Consider the following 15,644-nt stretch of genomic DNA (forward strand, 5'->3'; position numbering starts at 1 on the left):
TGTCAATTATGTGCTGAATTAGTGTCACAGAAAGGCTACGTCTGCCGTTTTTGTATCGCCAAATGTAGGATGGGACAAGCGCAACGCTTTCCCACATCACGCTTCAAATCGTTAAATCAAATACTCTGGTCTACCTTCAAATCCGCGTAAGCGGTGGCGGGAGGCAAATGGGAGCCGGTCCCCGTACACTGGAGAGGGGCCCCTTCGTAACGCGGTCCGCCCCGGGTGGGCCGTGTCTTTGAACGCGCGGTCCATCAAACGGTCGTCGGGGCATCGTCGCTTGCGGTGCTGTTTCAAGGAAGATTTTTTCCTAAAAGTCATTGAAGACAACGATGTCATTCGGGATGTGGCTAGGAGCGTGCTATGCGGTGAAATTCCGTTCTCTCTCCTCAAATCACAAGAAGAGATAATTCTGTATCATTCTACGCAGTGGTAGGCACGTAGCGTGTCGTGTTCTCAACTGCTGTTTCTAGTGAGTACAAAGCGGTACAAGTGGAGTATGCGTTTCGGCGGAAGCCTCGACTTACCTGTGGCTGTTGCGGAGGCCAACAGGTTGACGAAAGGAAGTGCTTCGACCGAAACGTTGACTCCGTTTTGACTGCAGTGAGGTCAGTCCTCGTCGAACTACTTTTATGTAGCTTTTTCCCCCCATGTACCTCCAACCAAAATTCTAATGAAATGAATATTATTGTTACCAGTTTATAGGATTCTCGGGTTATAAAACTTCAGAATGTTGTGACTAACAGCCCACTTATCCTGTAGTAAATAGCAAACGGTCTACTTATCTGTAAACATTATAGGAAAAATCTTCCCGGAAACAGCATCGCAAAAAATACCGCCCCAACGACCGTTTTATACGCCGCACAATCAAAGACACGGCAGACCCACGGGCGGACCTTGTTATCAAGAGGCCCTTCTCCAATATATCAAGGACCTGCTCCCCAATGCCTCCCTCCACCGCGTACGCGGATTGGAACGGAGACAAGAGCACTCGCCGAAGTGTCGCTTATTCTCATCGTCTATCGTTTAGTGGCGGATTAAACACCCTTTTCTATGAACAAACTAACAAAGTGGAAATGCGCCTGTGCAACGGAGTTGATGGAAGCGCTTTCTTGAACAGGGCCTTATTGTCCAATCCTTTGTCTCGCCGTGACTGACGATTGATGCCTCGCACACACTTCCTCGCGACACACTTGTCTGTGGTTGTTCTAAAGCGTGTCACACCCTGTGCTGTGCCGACGAGACCCACAAAGGTCGAAACGGCCGTCACAGTCGGGTAGTGGCATGCTGGATTATGTACATGTTGTTGTATGAGTGTATATTACATTGCCTCATGCGTTTTGTCAATTCCGTATTATGGTAGTGCCCTTCAGTTCACGTTGCACAAACTGCACCATAAAACGCTCTGTGAGCCGACACATTGTGACTTCTTTTAGACATCCGTCTTCTGCTTGTGTGCCATGAAGACATCACTGCTGAACAAAAATTTTCTATTCAACGTAACTAATTTATAAATGAAAACTATTATTTGCTGAAGACACGCAAATAAGGAACACGAAAAAAAAAGCACGGGTGTTGATTGATAAGCTAATGTAAAACCTGACTTTAATGTGACTAAGAGTAACGAATCCTGTCGAACGATTTCTGTGCACTGTTCTACATATACCCGTGCAGTGATTCCATGTGCACCTTACGAGTAACACTTCATAAAGCGTTAGTTGTTAGTTCCTTGAGGTGTCACTGTGATGATCCTTGTAACTCTCACGCCACAAAGCAGTTATGAGTGTACCCCGACATCTTTGAAACATCGGTCGCACGTAATATTCTAATTCCGATATGCAACAATAATGTACTTTCCGCAGTACTACTATCGTGGCTAGATTTACGTGCCATACACACTTCCCGTGGCCAGCGCATGTGAGCGCAGCTCTTCAATTCTAGAAATATTTATTTGAAACTGTTAATGATAAGATGTCTTATGCAAAAAGAGTATTAAACATTTTACATCAACATAAAAAGATTACGCGCAGGCTTCCTGCATAACTTTAATTCACCCAACGATTAGCATCAGCATTATAAAGTTAGGTAACTCCGTCGTCCACAAATATTTACATTTTACGCCATTACGCAACAAGATGTTAACATTCGCGTCTATGGTCCAAAGCATTTCGTTAATAATCACTTGTGTGGAGTCGCTTACATCGCAGTATTTTAACAAAAGTATTTCTTCTTCCGTCAAACTGAGCCTATTCTTTTTAAATGTAGCAAAAAAAAAGTATTCAAAATATTTCAACACTATTCAGCTTTGTGGGAAAACGCCCTCTCCCGAAACAAAGGAAACCACCCCGAAACACTCACCGAGAGCCCGCACGCCGCCTAATAAACACACCATAATCATCACTGCACATTGCCACAACGTCGACGGTAACAGCGCGCCAACACCACCCATAGTGTGCTGCTACACCCGACACCAATGAAATCACCACCTTGCACTTTCATGCGGTTGTCGTTTGCACGCTGTTGCGGAAAGCATCACCGCAGCATTTCCGTGCTTTACGGCGAAGCGTGACTCATGGACGGGCGTACACACAATCGGAGGAAGAGGGCGAGGGATGGATAGGGAAGAGTCAGGGGAAGACCGGAGGGTGGTGGGAAAGAGAGAAAGCGGGAGTTTCGATCGCGAAGGGATTTGAGGATGAAGAAGGGTCCGAATAGTTTTTCTTTTTTTGCGAGTGTGGTGGCAGGATTGTGGCGCCTCCTCTTAGAGGGTAACGAAAGGACGAGGTTGAAACCGCGCTGTGTAGGGTCTCTGCTTTGCTGAACGATGTGGAGGTGGCGAAAGTGTCCTGCGTTTAGAACGACGGATTTGATTTCTTGCTGATGCGTGGAAGGAAGTGCCGGAAAAGGGTGCGGAAGTTCTCGGAAGTGTTGAAATGTGTGCTCGATTTGTAAAAAATATTGTTTTACACCGGATAATCCTACGAATTGGCTTCCTGTAGAACAGAACCGGGATGCGCAAATCAAACACACAATAAAAGTAACGATTAAAGCGAGACGTAAAACCACTTTCTCCAGCATTGTACGAAACATTGTCTTAGTGTTATCTGCAATTAAGTGGACTGAAAGCAGCAACGGAAAGATACAGACATCCACGAAAAATAAGCGGAAGGACTAACAAAAGAGGAATAGCATAGATATGGCAGACGTAAACTGCGGTACATATGTAGAACCACCATATTAATATATTTATTGGTATACCGAATCCAATCCAGATTTTACTGACTGACATATCATTTCTTGTGGACACCTGCGTACAGGAACGAAGTTTTTAGCCATGACCTTAATACGTTTCTTCCTAATAATTGAAGCCTCTCTTTTTATTTACCCTATAATACGGTTACGTATAATACGCACGTCAAAATATTTTCGTATACGAGATCACTATTCTTAACAGCATATGAAGAGTGTTTAACCTAAACCGGCGCAAGACCCTATTAAAAGTCTACCCTGTCTGAAAATTATGGGGTGCATGAACCCTAATTATCTCCAGCGAGGTTTCGTTACACACCTCAGATACCTTCATAAAACTTCAAGTGAAATAAATTTTATTTCTTGAATGGAACTCATAAATTTGCCAAGTTCAACTAACGTATTTTTCTTCTTCTTTCCAGAATCGGGAAGTGCATCGTGTGTTTACCCAAATCCATTAACGTTGCCTTGGCTTCTGGCATATTGAAGTTCGATACAAGAAATAAAATTTATGTAAAATTAAAATTTGATGAAATTACATGAAGTGCGTGGCAAAAATTTTGCCGAAGATAAATGCCGATGACCCCATCACTTCCAGACAGATCGATTTCTTAATAGACTTTTATGACACGTTAGCCGCGAAGCGTTTGATATAAAGCATGTACATACACACACGATCAATATGCCAAACAGAAAAGTGATTTGTTGTCTCCTCGTCGGGGTTATTATGAATTCAACTGTACTATTACCATTATATTATTCACGAAATGGAAGAGTAATCTATTTATTTATTCAGCGAGAGTAAATTGATTGAGTAAGTTGAGCCATTCTCTCCCTGCTCGATCATACATCGCAGTGTTTGCAAGTGAGCTAGCTTGACGAAGTTAGGGGAATGGACAAGTCTGTAGTGTGCGTATCGTGGCAGCGCACACCACGGTGGCGGAAACTATACGTCAGTAACAAACGAGAGCAGAGATGACACCTCTGATTTCTCTTACACATTTGCCTGTCCGAAAAAATGAATAAGATCTTCGGGTTAAGACGAGGAGGCATCTTGCCAATCAATTTTCTAAACACACAAGCATTATGTATACAGAAGAAAGTGACCGAATTTGTCAAAACAGCAACGATCCGTGTCTCTATCTCGAGTAATGATGCGAAAAATTGCGCAGCTTCGTTAAGCTTATGACCTCATCGCTCCTTTCTGTCGATTATTCAATCCAAACCTTATGTTAGTTCATCCTATATTTCCTAGTTCTCTTCTTTTGTTTTTTGCGGAATAGCAAGCCGACATACCGTTTGGCTGACCTTTCCTCCTTTTTCCCCCTCTGTTCTCATAAATATTGAGATTGCCATTGAAATAACATAAAACCATTCTACACGTTTTATATACTATCAAACTACCATCGCACTAGCAGCATCACATCAATGAAAGAATCTCTGGGTTTGCCGCCACTTCATACGCAGGAAAATATCTCGGCTTTGTCTCTTTCATAAAATTTATCAGCACGCCGAATTCAGCGCACAATTTATCACTCGCCCTTTTACGTCTCGTCCCGCACTGACCATTGTTGTACAGTTCGCATTCCTTCATGCAACAGTAATTCTTACTTTCATTTATTTTTCCCGCGTGCAGCAACTGAGTGGACGTAACATCACCTAGTTGGACGTAACGTAACATACTTGAGATAACTAACCCAGATTCATTCCGCAAAGCAATCTCTCAGCTCCTGTTGTTATAACATCGTTCTTTGTTATTATATAGTTATTTCCATACTATTTTATATGTGTAGCTTTGTGTATTCTTTTGCCCCACTCCCCTCTGTAATGCGATTGCGAGTGAGGGTAATAAAATGAAAATGAATTAAATATACGCCCCCCCCCCCCCTTATACAAGGATACAAACAGGACAAGTCGAACGAACCCTCTGACTTTCTGCAATGAAGAATTTGGTTATGTCTCTTGAAGGCGTGAGTATTTTCATTTTGTTTTTGTTGTGATCTTCGCAGAGGTGTAGCTTTAGTTGTATCGGTGGTGCTGTGATCATAATACGCAATGTTTTCCTGTCTTGGCGCATTTGATGCTGCATCAGTGCAAAAGAAAAAAAGAAGAGAAAAAAAGAAAAAGTTACGCACCTGCGAAGTTGGCCTCAACCCCTTGTAGTCAGGATCGGTAGTGTCCATTCACTTTCATACAGCAGTTTGGTTTGCATCTATTTGGACGCCGTTCAGGTGCTGTTCTTCAGGCTGCGAAGTGGTCGTGCGAAACAAAAATTTTCTGCATCTGCAACAGAACACTAATAAATATGCGGCGTATGCTCTTCCTCCATCTTCAATTGTTTATCATTGCACAAAGGAGCAAAAAATGCGGTTTCATTATTGATATGTAAAAAGTAATTAATCAGTTAGTACAAGTTATCTAAATGCCGTATTCAGGCCCACAATCAGACGCATACTGGAGCAATAGCAGATCACACGCGCGTGATAAGTAAGCTAAGTAAGAAACCGCCAACGATTGCGGCAAACAAATAGCAGAACAGACACACATATCTATACAAAGACTTCAAATGGTTCTCGGAACGTGAATTCGAGATACATCGAGATTCATGCGTCACGCGAACAAATAAGCAACGAATTTAGACACGAAAAGCTACGAACTGCTGGGAGCCACTTTGCTGCGATCTGATTTGATCGGATAATTGAATTAATTTTCCGGGGTTTCAAATACATAATGCAGGTTACCAGCGGTAGGAATAGATTTAACCGCGGGAGTTTTGAGCACCATCGCCCGCTGTGGCGTAAGGCCGATAGGTACTCCAATGAAGTCTTCTTGTTGTTGAGCAACAGGGCTCGGAATATTTGAGCAACTGACCTCGGGAGGCGTCTTGCTTTTTTTTTCTCCTGTTTGACTTCTTAAAATATTATTCCACGTCTCTTTAGATTGTGACCTCGGAGGATCAGCGTTTGATTGAAGAACCTACTCGCATACGAGAGACAGCCAGTCAGAAACACGTCTGCTTACTAATCGCAAAGCTGTGGGTTCGAACCCGGCCGAGGAAGCGATAAACTTGGTGGTGCAAGCTCCTTAAAGTGCCACTACGGACTAAAATTCGTGTCCTCAGAATCTTGGTCCTAGGTTCAAATTATCCGCAGTCCTACCCTGCGGCACGTGCAACATGTCGCCACATTGCGCAGACAAACCTTACGTCTAACATCACAGTACCATTATTATTATTATTATTTTATTTCCGAATCTTGCCAAAGCTATGTTACTGAAATCTTCTTGTCTCACTTTACATTCCTGCAAGATATTTTGGCTCGACGTGACAGGAAAGCTAGAGAAATGTAATGTGTATTTTTGAGAACTGTGACATCATGTTATGCTCCGATGGAACGCCCGGCTCTCATCTGGCAACGTCGTTGCCCTTCGAGTGTTCCGAGGAGGGGCTCACGTTTTCCACTCCGGTAGCGAAGCCCCTCGTGAGACACCATTCAACCGCTCCCACCTTGGAGAAAACACAGAGTAGAGAAGACGTTTCTCCCATTCTCTCCTCTTTCGATCAGCCTCACATGATTTCTCCACCACGTGACCCTCCCCGGACGTCGGCATCGTTGCTAGGAGACGAGTGCCCTCTCCAGAACGTAACATCATTGCAGTTTGAGGGCTTACGATTGCGTCACTCGCTCGTTGCGTCATCGAAACTTGTGGAGGCTCAGCAGATCTTCAAAAATTGAGATATGCATAGCGTTCGTAAACAGGATTGAAATTTCTAGTATAGAATCCTTCAGGCGCCTTCTTTTCATGGACTAAATAAAATAAACGCTGTTTTCTCAGTCCGGAGTGGCACTCTTAAGACGTCGCCCTCTGCGCTGTAAGATGTTGGCTGAGATTTCAGGGCACATTAGAGAACCCTCAGGTGTCTCCTGTGGCTCACTGTGGCTCGTTATCCTAGCTAAATTATTGCACATTATTACAAAACATAACTTTGTGTTTCATTGGAGCAAATTAATATGCAGCGTTCCGGCATGCCGCAGTAACAACGTAGTGCAGCATCAAAATGCCAAACATACGAACTCTATAGTAAAAAAAAAAAACAATAAGAATGGCGGTGTTAAGTGTGACAGTGGACAAGAAGCGGCAAAAACGCGTCGCTGATAAGGTTGATAGGTACCCACCAGCATGCTTTGCGCGGTGGCGAAACGTAATCGCGGTGACGTAGGGACGGAGGTCGTCTATAGGACGCTCGCTATTCGCTTTGAAATCGAAGAAGAGTCCCTATAGCCCATGCACTCCACTATACCTCTCCTTTTTCCGATGTGTGCAGAACTGCCAAATATTGACGGAATTCTTTCCAAGAGCTTCTTTGACGTGAGAAACGCATGTGACACGGGAGACGCCCTACCTTCGTCGTGTGATATCAGCATGTGCCGCTTACCTCTGGAAATGTGATGCCTAGACGGCTGCCTGTCACTCTGAGCCACTTTAATGACGGTGATACGCGTACATGTCAACGAGGGCTTTCTCTCCGTCGTCTAATATCGCTTGACGGGGACTCCATGCCCGTACGCATATTTTTGTTTGCAACGCACCGTCGAATAAAGCTTTTCCCAGTTTCCTTCTTTTTGTAGATAGAGGCAATATCCGCACGAACTCATGAGCAGCCCTTTGTCTGCCTGCCCGACGGTGGAATGCTCTGCTGTAAGGTAAAAGTGTTTGTTCAACGCAGTAACCGCGTTTTGTCGACCGAGGAAACGTGGAGAGCTCAGCGATTTTCCCCTTCAACTTCGGAAACAGTTCTAGGGCGCAACCCACAGTGGTTGCGGCGACGTTTGTATTGTGTAGTTCAAACGAAGTAGATAGATAAAGAAGGCCTGTTTAGTTATCCTCTTCCGGCTTCGCTGCGTGGACGGAAAAGTCGGACTGTTGTCGGATTTACAAAACCGCCGCAGATGATTACAAACATAGGCTTGCAGACAAACACAGGCTTGCAGCGGCTACTATTGGTTTCTCATGCGGCTGAATGCGGCTCGTATCTACACTCCATAGCTACGTCCTCCGAAAGCATGCATAGTTGTGGTCCCCGGGTTCTTACGGCACGTCATTTAAGTGACCAGTCTCTGTTTATCTAGGTTCGCATATCTAGGTCGCGTTGGCAGATTCTGGCGACGAACGAAGGAAGTGACGCTTACCGTCTTGACCAATCGGGTGCCTGACCGGAAGTTGCCACGGTGCGCGACTACAGCGATCCTAAGTTGAAATATTGGAATGCAATTCGTACGCATCTTTGTATGTAGTGTTTATTAGTTCCTGTGGACAAATTATATCCACGCAGTAACATGTTCAATTATCTACATATGAAATCTTAGCTGCAAGCTTAGCTACGTGGGGCATATGTTCCTGTGGTGGAGACTGTTGGTGGAACGGTAAATATAGGGGCTCCAGACGGCAAGGACCGCGCCGCACCTCGAAGTACAGATCAGAAATCGTTGTTTGGCAGTAAGCTCGACGATATTCCTTCGGGTTACCGTGAACGCATGGGTTCTCCTTCGAGAAAACGCCGTTACGACATGCTGCACGATCCCATGGAAATGGATCTGTGGATCATTTTCGCCTCCAAAGGTTCTTTGACGCGTACCGAAGAACAGCTGACAGAGGGCACTGGAAGTGGCGAAGCGAACGCGCGGCCTTAAGCTGAGTAAACCAGCGCGCACTCGACTGAGGTACGGCACTGCACAGCGACGATATATTGAAATGCATCAAATATGACGTAAAAAAAAGATCGAAGCAATACTTACGCAATGGCGAAGTGTGAAGGTCAGGCGTTCAGGTCAGTAGTTCTTCAAATAGGAAGGGGATCCAAATGCGCAGCAACAATAATATTTAAAAACGCGATGCATATACAGGTTACGTTATATTGCGACCTACGATATACAAGGCTGCTACTAAAAATGAAATAAGCACTTTCAAGGAAAAGTAGATGTGAAACGCTTAAAAAGACAAAAGAGAAAGTAATCAGGCGTTGCAGCATAGTGTTGCGATGAAAGCTTCTGCGAATGCAACTTTACAAACATGGACGGGCCATTCCTTTTCCATGTGAAGATAGTGATTGGAGCCATTTGCCTCGACATATTTATCGAGCGGCAGGAGCCTCAACTATAAGAAGACAATGTAAAGTCAGTATTCATCCCATACGGAGCTCTGTCTCACTGACGCATGGAGGTTCCATATCACGTGGGTCAACATCGGTCTCGACAATGGATTCGTCGCTCAACACAGGAAAACTTGGAACAGGCGTGTTTCGGACGAATTGGATTATCGGTCTGGATATCTGTCGCATCACAAAACGCTCATCGTGCTGGTTGGGATACAAGTTTACGGAAGCCCCGAGCGGCGTACTTCGTCTTCGGTGCGACACCCTACCGGCCGGCAGGAAGCGGGTGAGTTCACTGTTTCGGAGGGGTGGAAGGGTGCGCTGTTACCGACACACCGGTAGCTTCCCTCCCCAGGCACACCCAAGCGACACCGTAACTACCATTGTGTGGCGCTAACGGCGAACACTTCCATCCCTCTGAAACAGTGAACTATCCCGCTTCCGGCAGGCGCTAAGGTGTCGCACCGAAGAAAAAGTACATCGCTCGCGTGTTCTGTAAACTTTTGTCCCAACCTGTACCTTATGCATACAAACGTAAAGATATATACTAAAAGAACTTCAAGTATTTGTGCTATGTCAATCCTATACTGATGTCGACAAAACGTGGAAGGTGTCTACACTTTTGCAGCAACCCTGTATATTTCTAGATACAACCCACTTCCGCGGCGCGGCATCCGCTTTTTTCTAACGCCTCAGAATTTTCTCAGATATAAACTCGCGGGTTGCCTTTCAAACTTCCAACACGTAATGATTTCCTTTCGAGACACGAAGAAAGCGCACTTTCTGCGTTGTTCGTGTTTCCGGGTTATTTGCTAACTGTACAGCTTCGAGTTCAAAATACGCCAACGCTTTGATTAGCACAGTGTTCCACGGCCTCTGCAATCACGCGTCAACAGCAGATGACGGCACCGTTGCAAGACGGTCTTCTATACATGATTCAAACGAGGACGACTACGCCACCTGGTGCCCCCCCCCCCAAAGTTTTGCTTATAAATTTCTTTTAGAATCGTATAGCCACAAACTTCTCGAAAGATCAATACCCACTTTAACCGCTCTCTTTCGTTGGTATAGTGTCTCTTTCAAAAATTCTCGGCGCACTTTGTGTGTATGTGTATGTGCGTCTGCTTGAAACATCGAAAATCATCCCTAGAATTGTAAGCAGACGGCGGTGTCTTTTTTTTTTTTTATCTTATTCACGCTTCCCTGGAAGAAATACTATGGGTTGCATCACAATGTGTGCAGACTAAAAAGAATCTCGTCTTTTGAACGTTCGATATATACATATATTTTTGTCAGTTATCCTGGCATTCTTTTCTCACATGCTTCCGGCATTTCAAGTGGGAACAGTATTTTGTGCTTTTTCGACGTAAAAATAAGGTGAGTTATTGCAAAAAGTTTCAGAATCGAGCGCGACGAAAATTACATGGGGAAGCGTTCAAACAAGTTGCCGGGATCATATATATATATATATATAGGCAGCAGCGAAAAGTTTTTCGCTGTGTCTTCCACTTTTGTGTTCTGTATCGACGCGCTCTCGTACTGTGCTGCGATATTTTTTGAGATATGGTCTCCAGCACAACGGAAGTTTGGGTTCATGGGGAATCATGCGAGGGACTTTTAACATTCCCACAGTCTGTGAGTTTTTCCTCGTCGACTCAATTTCTTTTCGTTTTTTTTTTGTTTTTTTTAGGGGGGATGAGGGTTCGTTTCGCTGATTTCATTTCGTCCAGTGGAGTTTCACGCAGTGCCATTTGTCATCTGTCCAGCGTACGGCTTTGGAGTGGTTCAGGGTGGCTGTACACGTTCAAGGGGACGTCGCACAACTTGAACCAAATCAACCCCGACTGTTGTTCATCTTTCTCCGTGTAAGAGAACGTCTCACCACCTTGACAGCCATCCCCTCCTTCATTCGTACTATCGTTATAACTATTTGAAGCCTTTATCGTGTTATGTGCCGGTTACTAGCGGTGTACCAATATCGAAATTGCATCCCCTTCTTTGCTTATATAGAGTTACCTGTTTTCAGTTCTATTTATGTTTCTTTAGACATTCGTCGGCAGAGCGATAACAAAGAAAACGTTCAAATTGAATTCTGTATAACATACTCGCATAACATCTTAACACGTATTAGCATTAACTTTCGGCGCGCGTCGAATACAAAAATTTAAGTGCGTCTAGGCATTTTCCATTCGTAATGCGTCATTCTAACAGCTTAACAGGTTGCGGATTGGATGATTTCTTCATCGGCCGTCTCGTCTGGCTTCACCACTAGTGCCTTCAGTCAAAACGTAACGTATTTCACATGCAACTTTAACGTTCCAGAAAACACAACGGGCGTCTACATAACAGCTACGAGTGTCTCACTCCTACATAGGTTACAAAAAAAGAAAAAAAAGACATCTATGTGCAGTCTACAATATGAAACATTCTGACACGACAGTGCGCTGTACAAACACCGTAAGGCCATTAGGCATGTATAGCATTCTTATATCAATACTCTTGTATGTATAAAAAATGTGACGACGGTTAAACACCGCAGATATGTATAGTATATATATGCTGTACAAAGACCAACATTGCATAGGATTAATAGCAAACACGTATACGTCAATACTCAGTACGTTTTCTCTCAGCTCAACGTGTGACCAATGTGATATTGATAGGAAAACTCAGCGGTAGCTTTCATTGCGAGCACGCCTCATTTATGTCTTATACGATAGTGCTAAACCGTATGGCTACGTTGTTCGGAATCGGCAATTCATCAACTCATGACAATTGGTGCTGTGCATACCATTTCTCGTACGTCGACCGCTTCACTGCATGTACTTCTTTTTACATCGCATCCTTGCATACTTTTCTTCATAAGCTATATGGAATAGTGAACTAAATTCCAGAAAAAAGTTCTCGTGCACTCTAAAAATACAGAACGTTACCGCGTAGCACGCTGTATGCGCCAATCATTGGCGTGGTTTACTTTTTCTGCTTTGAAGAAAGAGGATCTTTTTGTGTCACTGCGGTGCCGTTGAAGATCTCGAGCACATTCTTCTCCATTGCCCACACTATCCCTTATGAAAATGATTTTCTAGTTTCTATACAGGACCTATAGATAATCTATCTATCGTGTCTATTGTCAATCTTGTGCATAGGAAATAGATAGAAGCTGTATAGGGTTTTTAACTGGTAAACTCGATACAGTTTCTATACAGGATTCAGACTCTAGAATGTATACATTTTCTATACAGTATCTATAGAGCTAATACTACCTGCCCCGAAAGATCTTATTTACGGACGTGTGTTACTTGTTTTTGCTGTACATTTGAAGAACAACTGATACATGTGATATGTGCATGTATGAGCATGGATCCAAATGCTAATAGCAATATTGTGACTTATCACTTCAGGCAACGTGAACAGTTACCGTTTAGTACTTTTTAATGTTGCAAACTGCTGCTTCTACACTGTAAGGGGAAAAGGTATAAAAAGCGTATGTATAAAACAGGTAAACCAGGGCGGAGGTACCATTTTTGTACCTATTTCAACTGTCTATACCATCGTTTAAACCAAGTGTAACTCACTGATCGCTGTAGCTAATTGTATAGTACGGGGCTAGCTCCATGCATGCGCAACGTGCAGCACCACATTAATTTGGTGTGGAGATTGTGATAGTCTAGTCCGAGTAATTTGAATAAGAAACACAGTCATGCAGTAATATATTAAGAAGTTGGAGGAAATGTTTTTAGTGATCTATGCGTGCTCTCCTCGGGTGGTGACCGAAATAAACCGTCCAAAATAAATTGTGCCGAAATAAATCGTGTTAATATAAATCCTAGTAATGCTCCCACGGTTTTCAAAATCCCGCTACCGGCGAGAAAACCATCGCCAGCTATCCCGACACCGAGTGCCGGTCGCCCATAGCCCCAGGAGTGGTGGTGGCCCGCACCCTGCGCCGACGGGAAAACGCAGCCGGCAAGTCGGCAATAAGAATGATTTTCTAGTTTCTATACAGGACCTTTAGATAATCTATCTATCATAGTGTCAATCTTGTGCATAGGAAATAGATAAAAGCTGTATAGGGTTTTTAACTGGTAAACTCTATACACATTCTATACAGGATTCAGGAACTAGAATGTATACATTTTCTATACAGTCTGTATAGAGCTAATACTAGGCGCCGAAAGGTCTTATTTACGCGCATGTTTTACTTGTTTTTTGCTGTACATTTGAAGAACAACTAATACACGTGATTTGTGCATGTATGGACATAGATACAAATGCTCATAGCAATATTGTGACTTATCACTTCAAGTAACGTGAACATTTACCGTTTAGTACTTTTAAATGTTGCACTTGACGAACTGCTGCTTCTACACTGTCAGAGGAAAAGGTATAAAAAGCGTATGTATAAAAAAGGTAAACCAGGGCGGAAGTACCATTTTTGTACCTATTTCAACTGTCTATACCATCGTTTAAACCAAGTGTAACTCACTGGGAGCAGTAGCTAATCGTATAGTACGGGGCTGGCTCCATGCATGTGCAACGTGCAGCACCACATTAATTTGGTGTGGAGATTGTGCTGGGTTAGTTCGAATAATTTGAGTAATAAACACAGTCCTTAATGCAGTAGTATATTAACCAGTTGGAGGAAATATTTTTAGTGACTGTTATTCGCTACCGAAATAACAATCTATGCGTGCTCTCCTCACCCGTGTGGTTGCATCTCGAGCTAGGACGGCTCCACATGTGGCCTAGCCATTTCGTCGCGTGTTCTACCAGTATCTGTTCCTCTGCTAACACGTCACAGGCTTGTGCGTGTGCAAGTGTTCGGTTTGTTTTTGACTCCTTTTCTTTTCCTTTTTTTTTTCGGTTTGGAGTGGGATGGCACGCAGTGGGTGGGATGTAGCGGTAAAATAAATGGAATGTCCCTGGTTTTTGAAATACAAAAGAAGATTATCGAGCTACTGCCATCGGCTAGGCGGCACAAACAATGCGTAGTCAACCAGTTGTCGAAGCTGCATCGAAAATGAAACGAGATTCTATACATATTGTATACGACTTGTAATATGCTCTCCAATTCCTACCTAATATTGTTCCTAGTTTCTATAGAATATCGTTTCCAGCTTCTATTCAAATTTGCTATCCAGTTTGTATCTGTTTCTATCACCAATTATTGAAAGGAACCACATTGAAGCCAGATCAATGCTGTATACACTCTCTATTCAGGGTTAATGCTCTCATTCTATGTTCTTGTTTACAAACTCTATACAATCTAGAAAACTTTTTTCATAAGGGATACCACCCTTCCCGCTCCGTACTCTCTGCCCTCAACGAGCTAGACTCGCGCCCCTTCTCCCTCACAAAATTGCTTGGCCCCTGGCCGCATCCAGCTCACCAACGCTCTGCCTTCAAGGCTCTCTTCGCCATTTTGGACGCCACAGGACTTCGATGCTCGTTGTAACGGGACCCATTACTTCATTCCCCGCTTCACCTCCAACAATGGGGTAGAGTATCGCCTCCGTCATTCTGAAATAAAGTTGTTGTTTGTGCGATGGCTCGGGCCTATTTCCCAACCCAACATACCCAGCCCCACAAAAGTTCGTAGTTTTCGAGAGATTAAGTTACTGTGTACATTGTGTATGTCATGTATGTTTATGTAACGTTTCCAGAACTTCAAGACAGCATTCTGGATCTGCCTTCACCTAAAAAAGTGAAGATTTGTTTGTTCGTTTTGATTGGACCTTTCTCATCCTCCTCTGATCACGGCATCAAGCACCCACGAGAGCACCATTATCAAGCGAGCTGTCCGCGGCATGTATATCAAGAAAATACCGCGATCAAACGCGACTATACGAACGATATCCGTTGTTATTTTCACTTCCTTTGTATTTGTGGCACAATCAATTTCACAAATTATGACTTGATAGTATATTGTTGCGAGTATTTAGTATTCTACTCAAATACATTTCAAGATTCAGTATTTAGTACTCTGCTGAGTCGCTTTTTGGCCTGGTACTCTGTAATTAACTTAAATAATTTTTCGATGATTTTCGGCAAGCCTGCTTTAAACGCAGTTTCAGCGTGCGTAAGGAGGAATTCCCGAAGGAACTTGATTAGGCTGCGAGTTTTCAGGTATCTTTCCGTAAAAGGGTCTGTGGCATGTAGTGCATGCCAGAAGCTCTTTTACGGAAAGATGCATGAAAACCCGCCTTCAAGCTCAAAAGTAGCAATGTGCCTTTCTCGAACCTTA

At 43.6% G+C, this 15,644-nt stretch overlaps 1 protein-coding gene across 3 annotated transcripts in view; it reads right to left on the minus strand.

Annotated features, from left to right (window-relative positions):
• LOC135388306 (cell adhesion molecule Dscam1-like) overlaps positions 1–9,592 on the minus strand; it is a 56,513-nt gene extending 46,921 nt beyond the window's left edge. For 2 of the 3 annotated variants that reach the window (XM_064617771.1, XM_064617769.1), the window contains exon 1: positions 2,359–2,430. In XM_064617771.1, the coding sequence (XP_064473841.1) occupies positions 2,359–2,398 (40 nt within the window). In that variant the 5' untranslated portion in view covers positions 2,399–2,430. Of the gene's footprint in view, positions 1–2,358; positions 2,431–5,384; positions 5,533–9,044 lie in introns of those variants that run through there. The other variant, XM_064617770.1, reaches the window with a different exon arrangement.
• Between the last annotated feature and the right edge of the window lie 6,052 nt (positions 9,593–15,644).

The sequence above is a fragment of the Ornithodoros turicata genome, chromosome 3 (assembly GCF_037126465.1).
Source record: "Ornithodoros turicata isolate Travis chromosome 3, ASM3712646v1, whole genome shotgun sequence".
NCBI lineage: Eukaryota > Metazoa > Arthropoda > Arachnida > Ixodida > Argasidae > Ornithodoros > Ornithodoros turicata.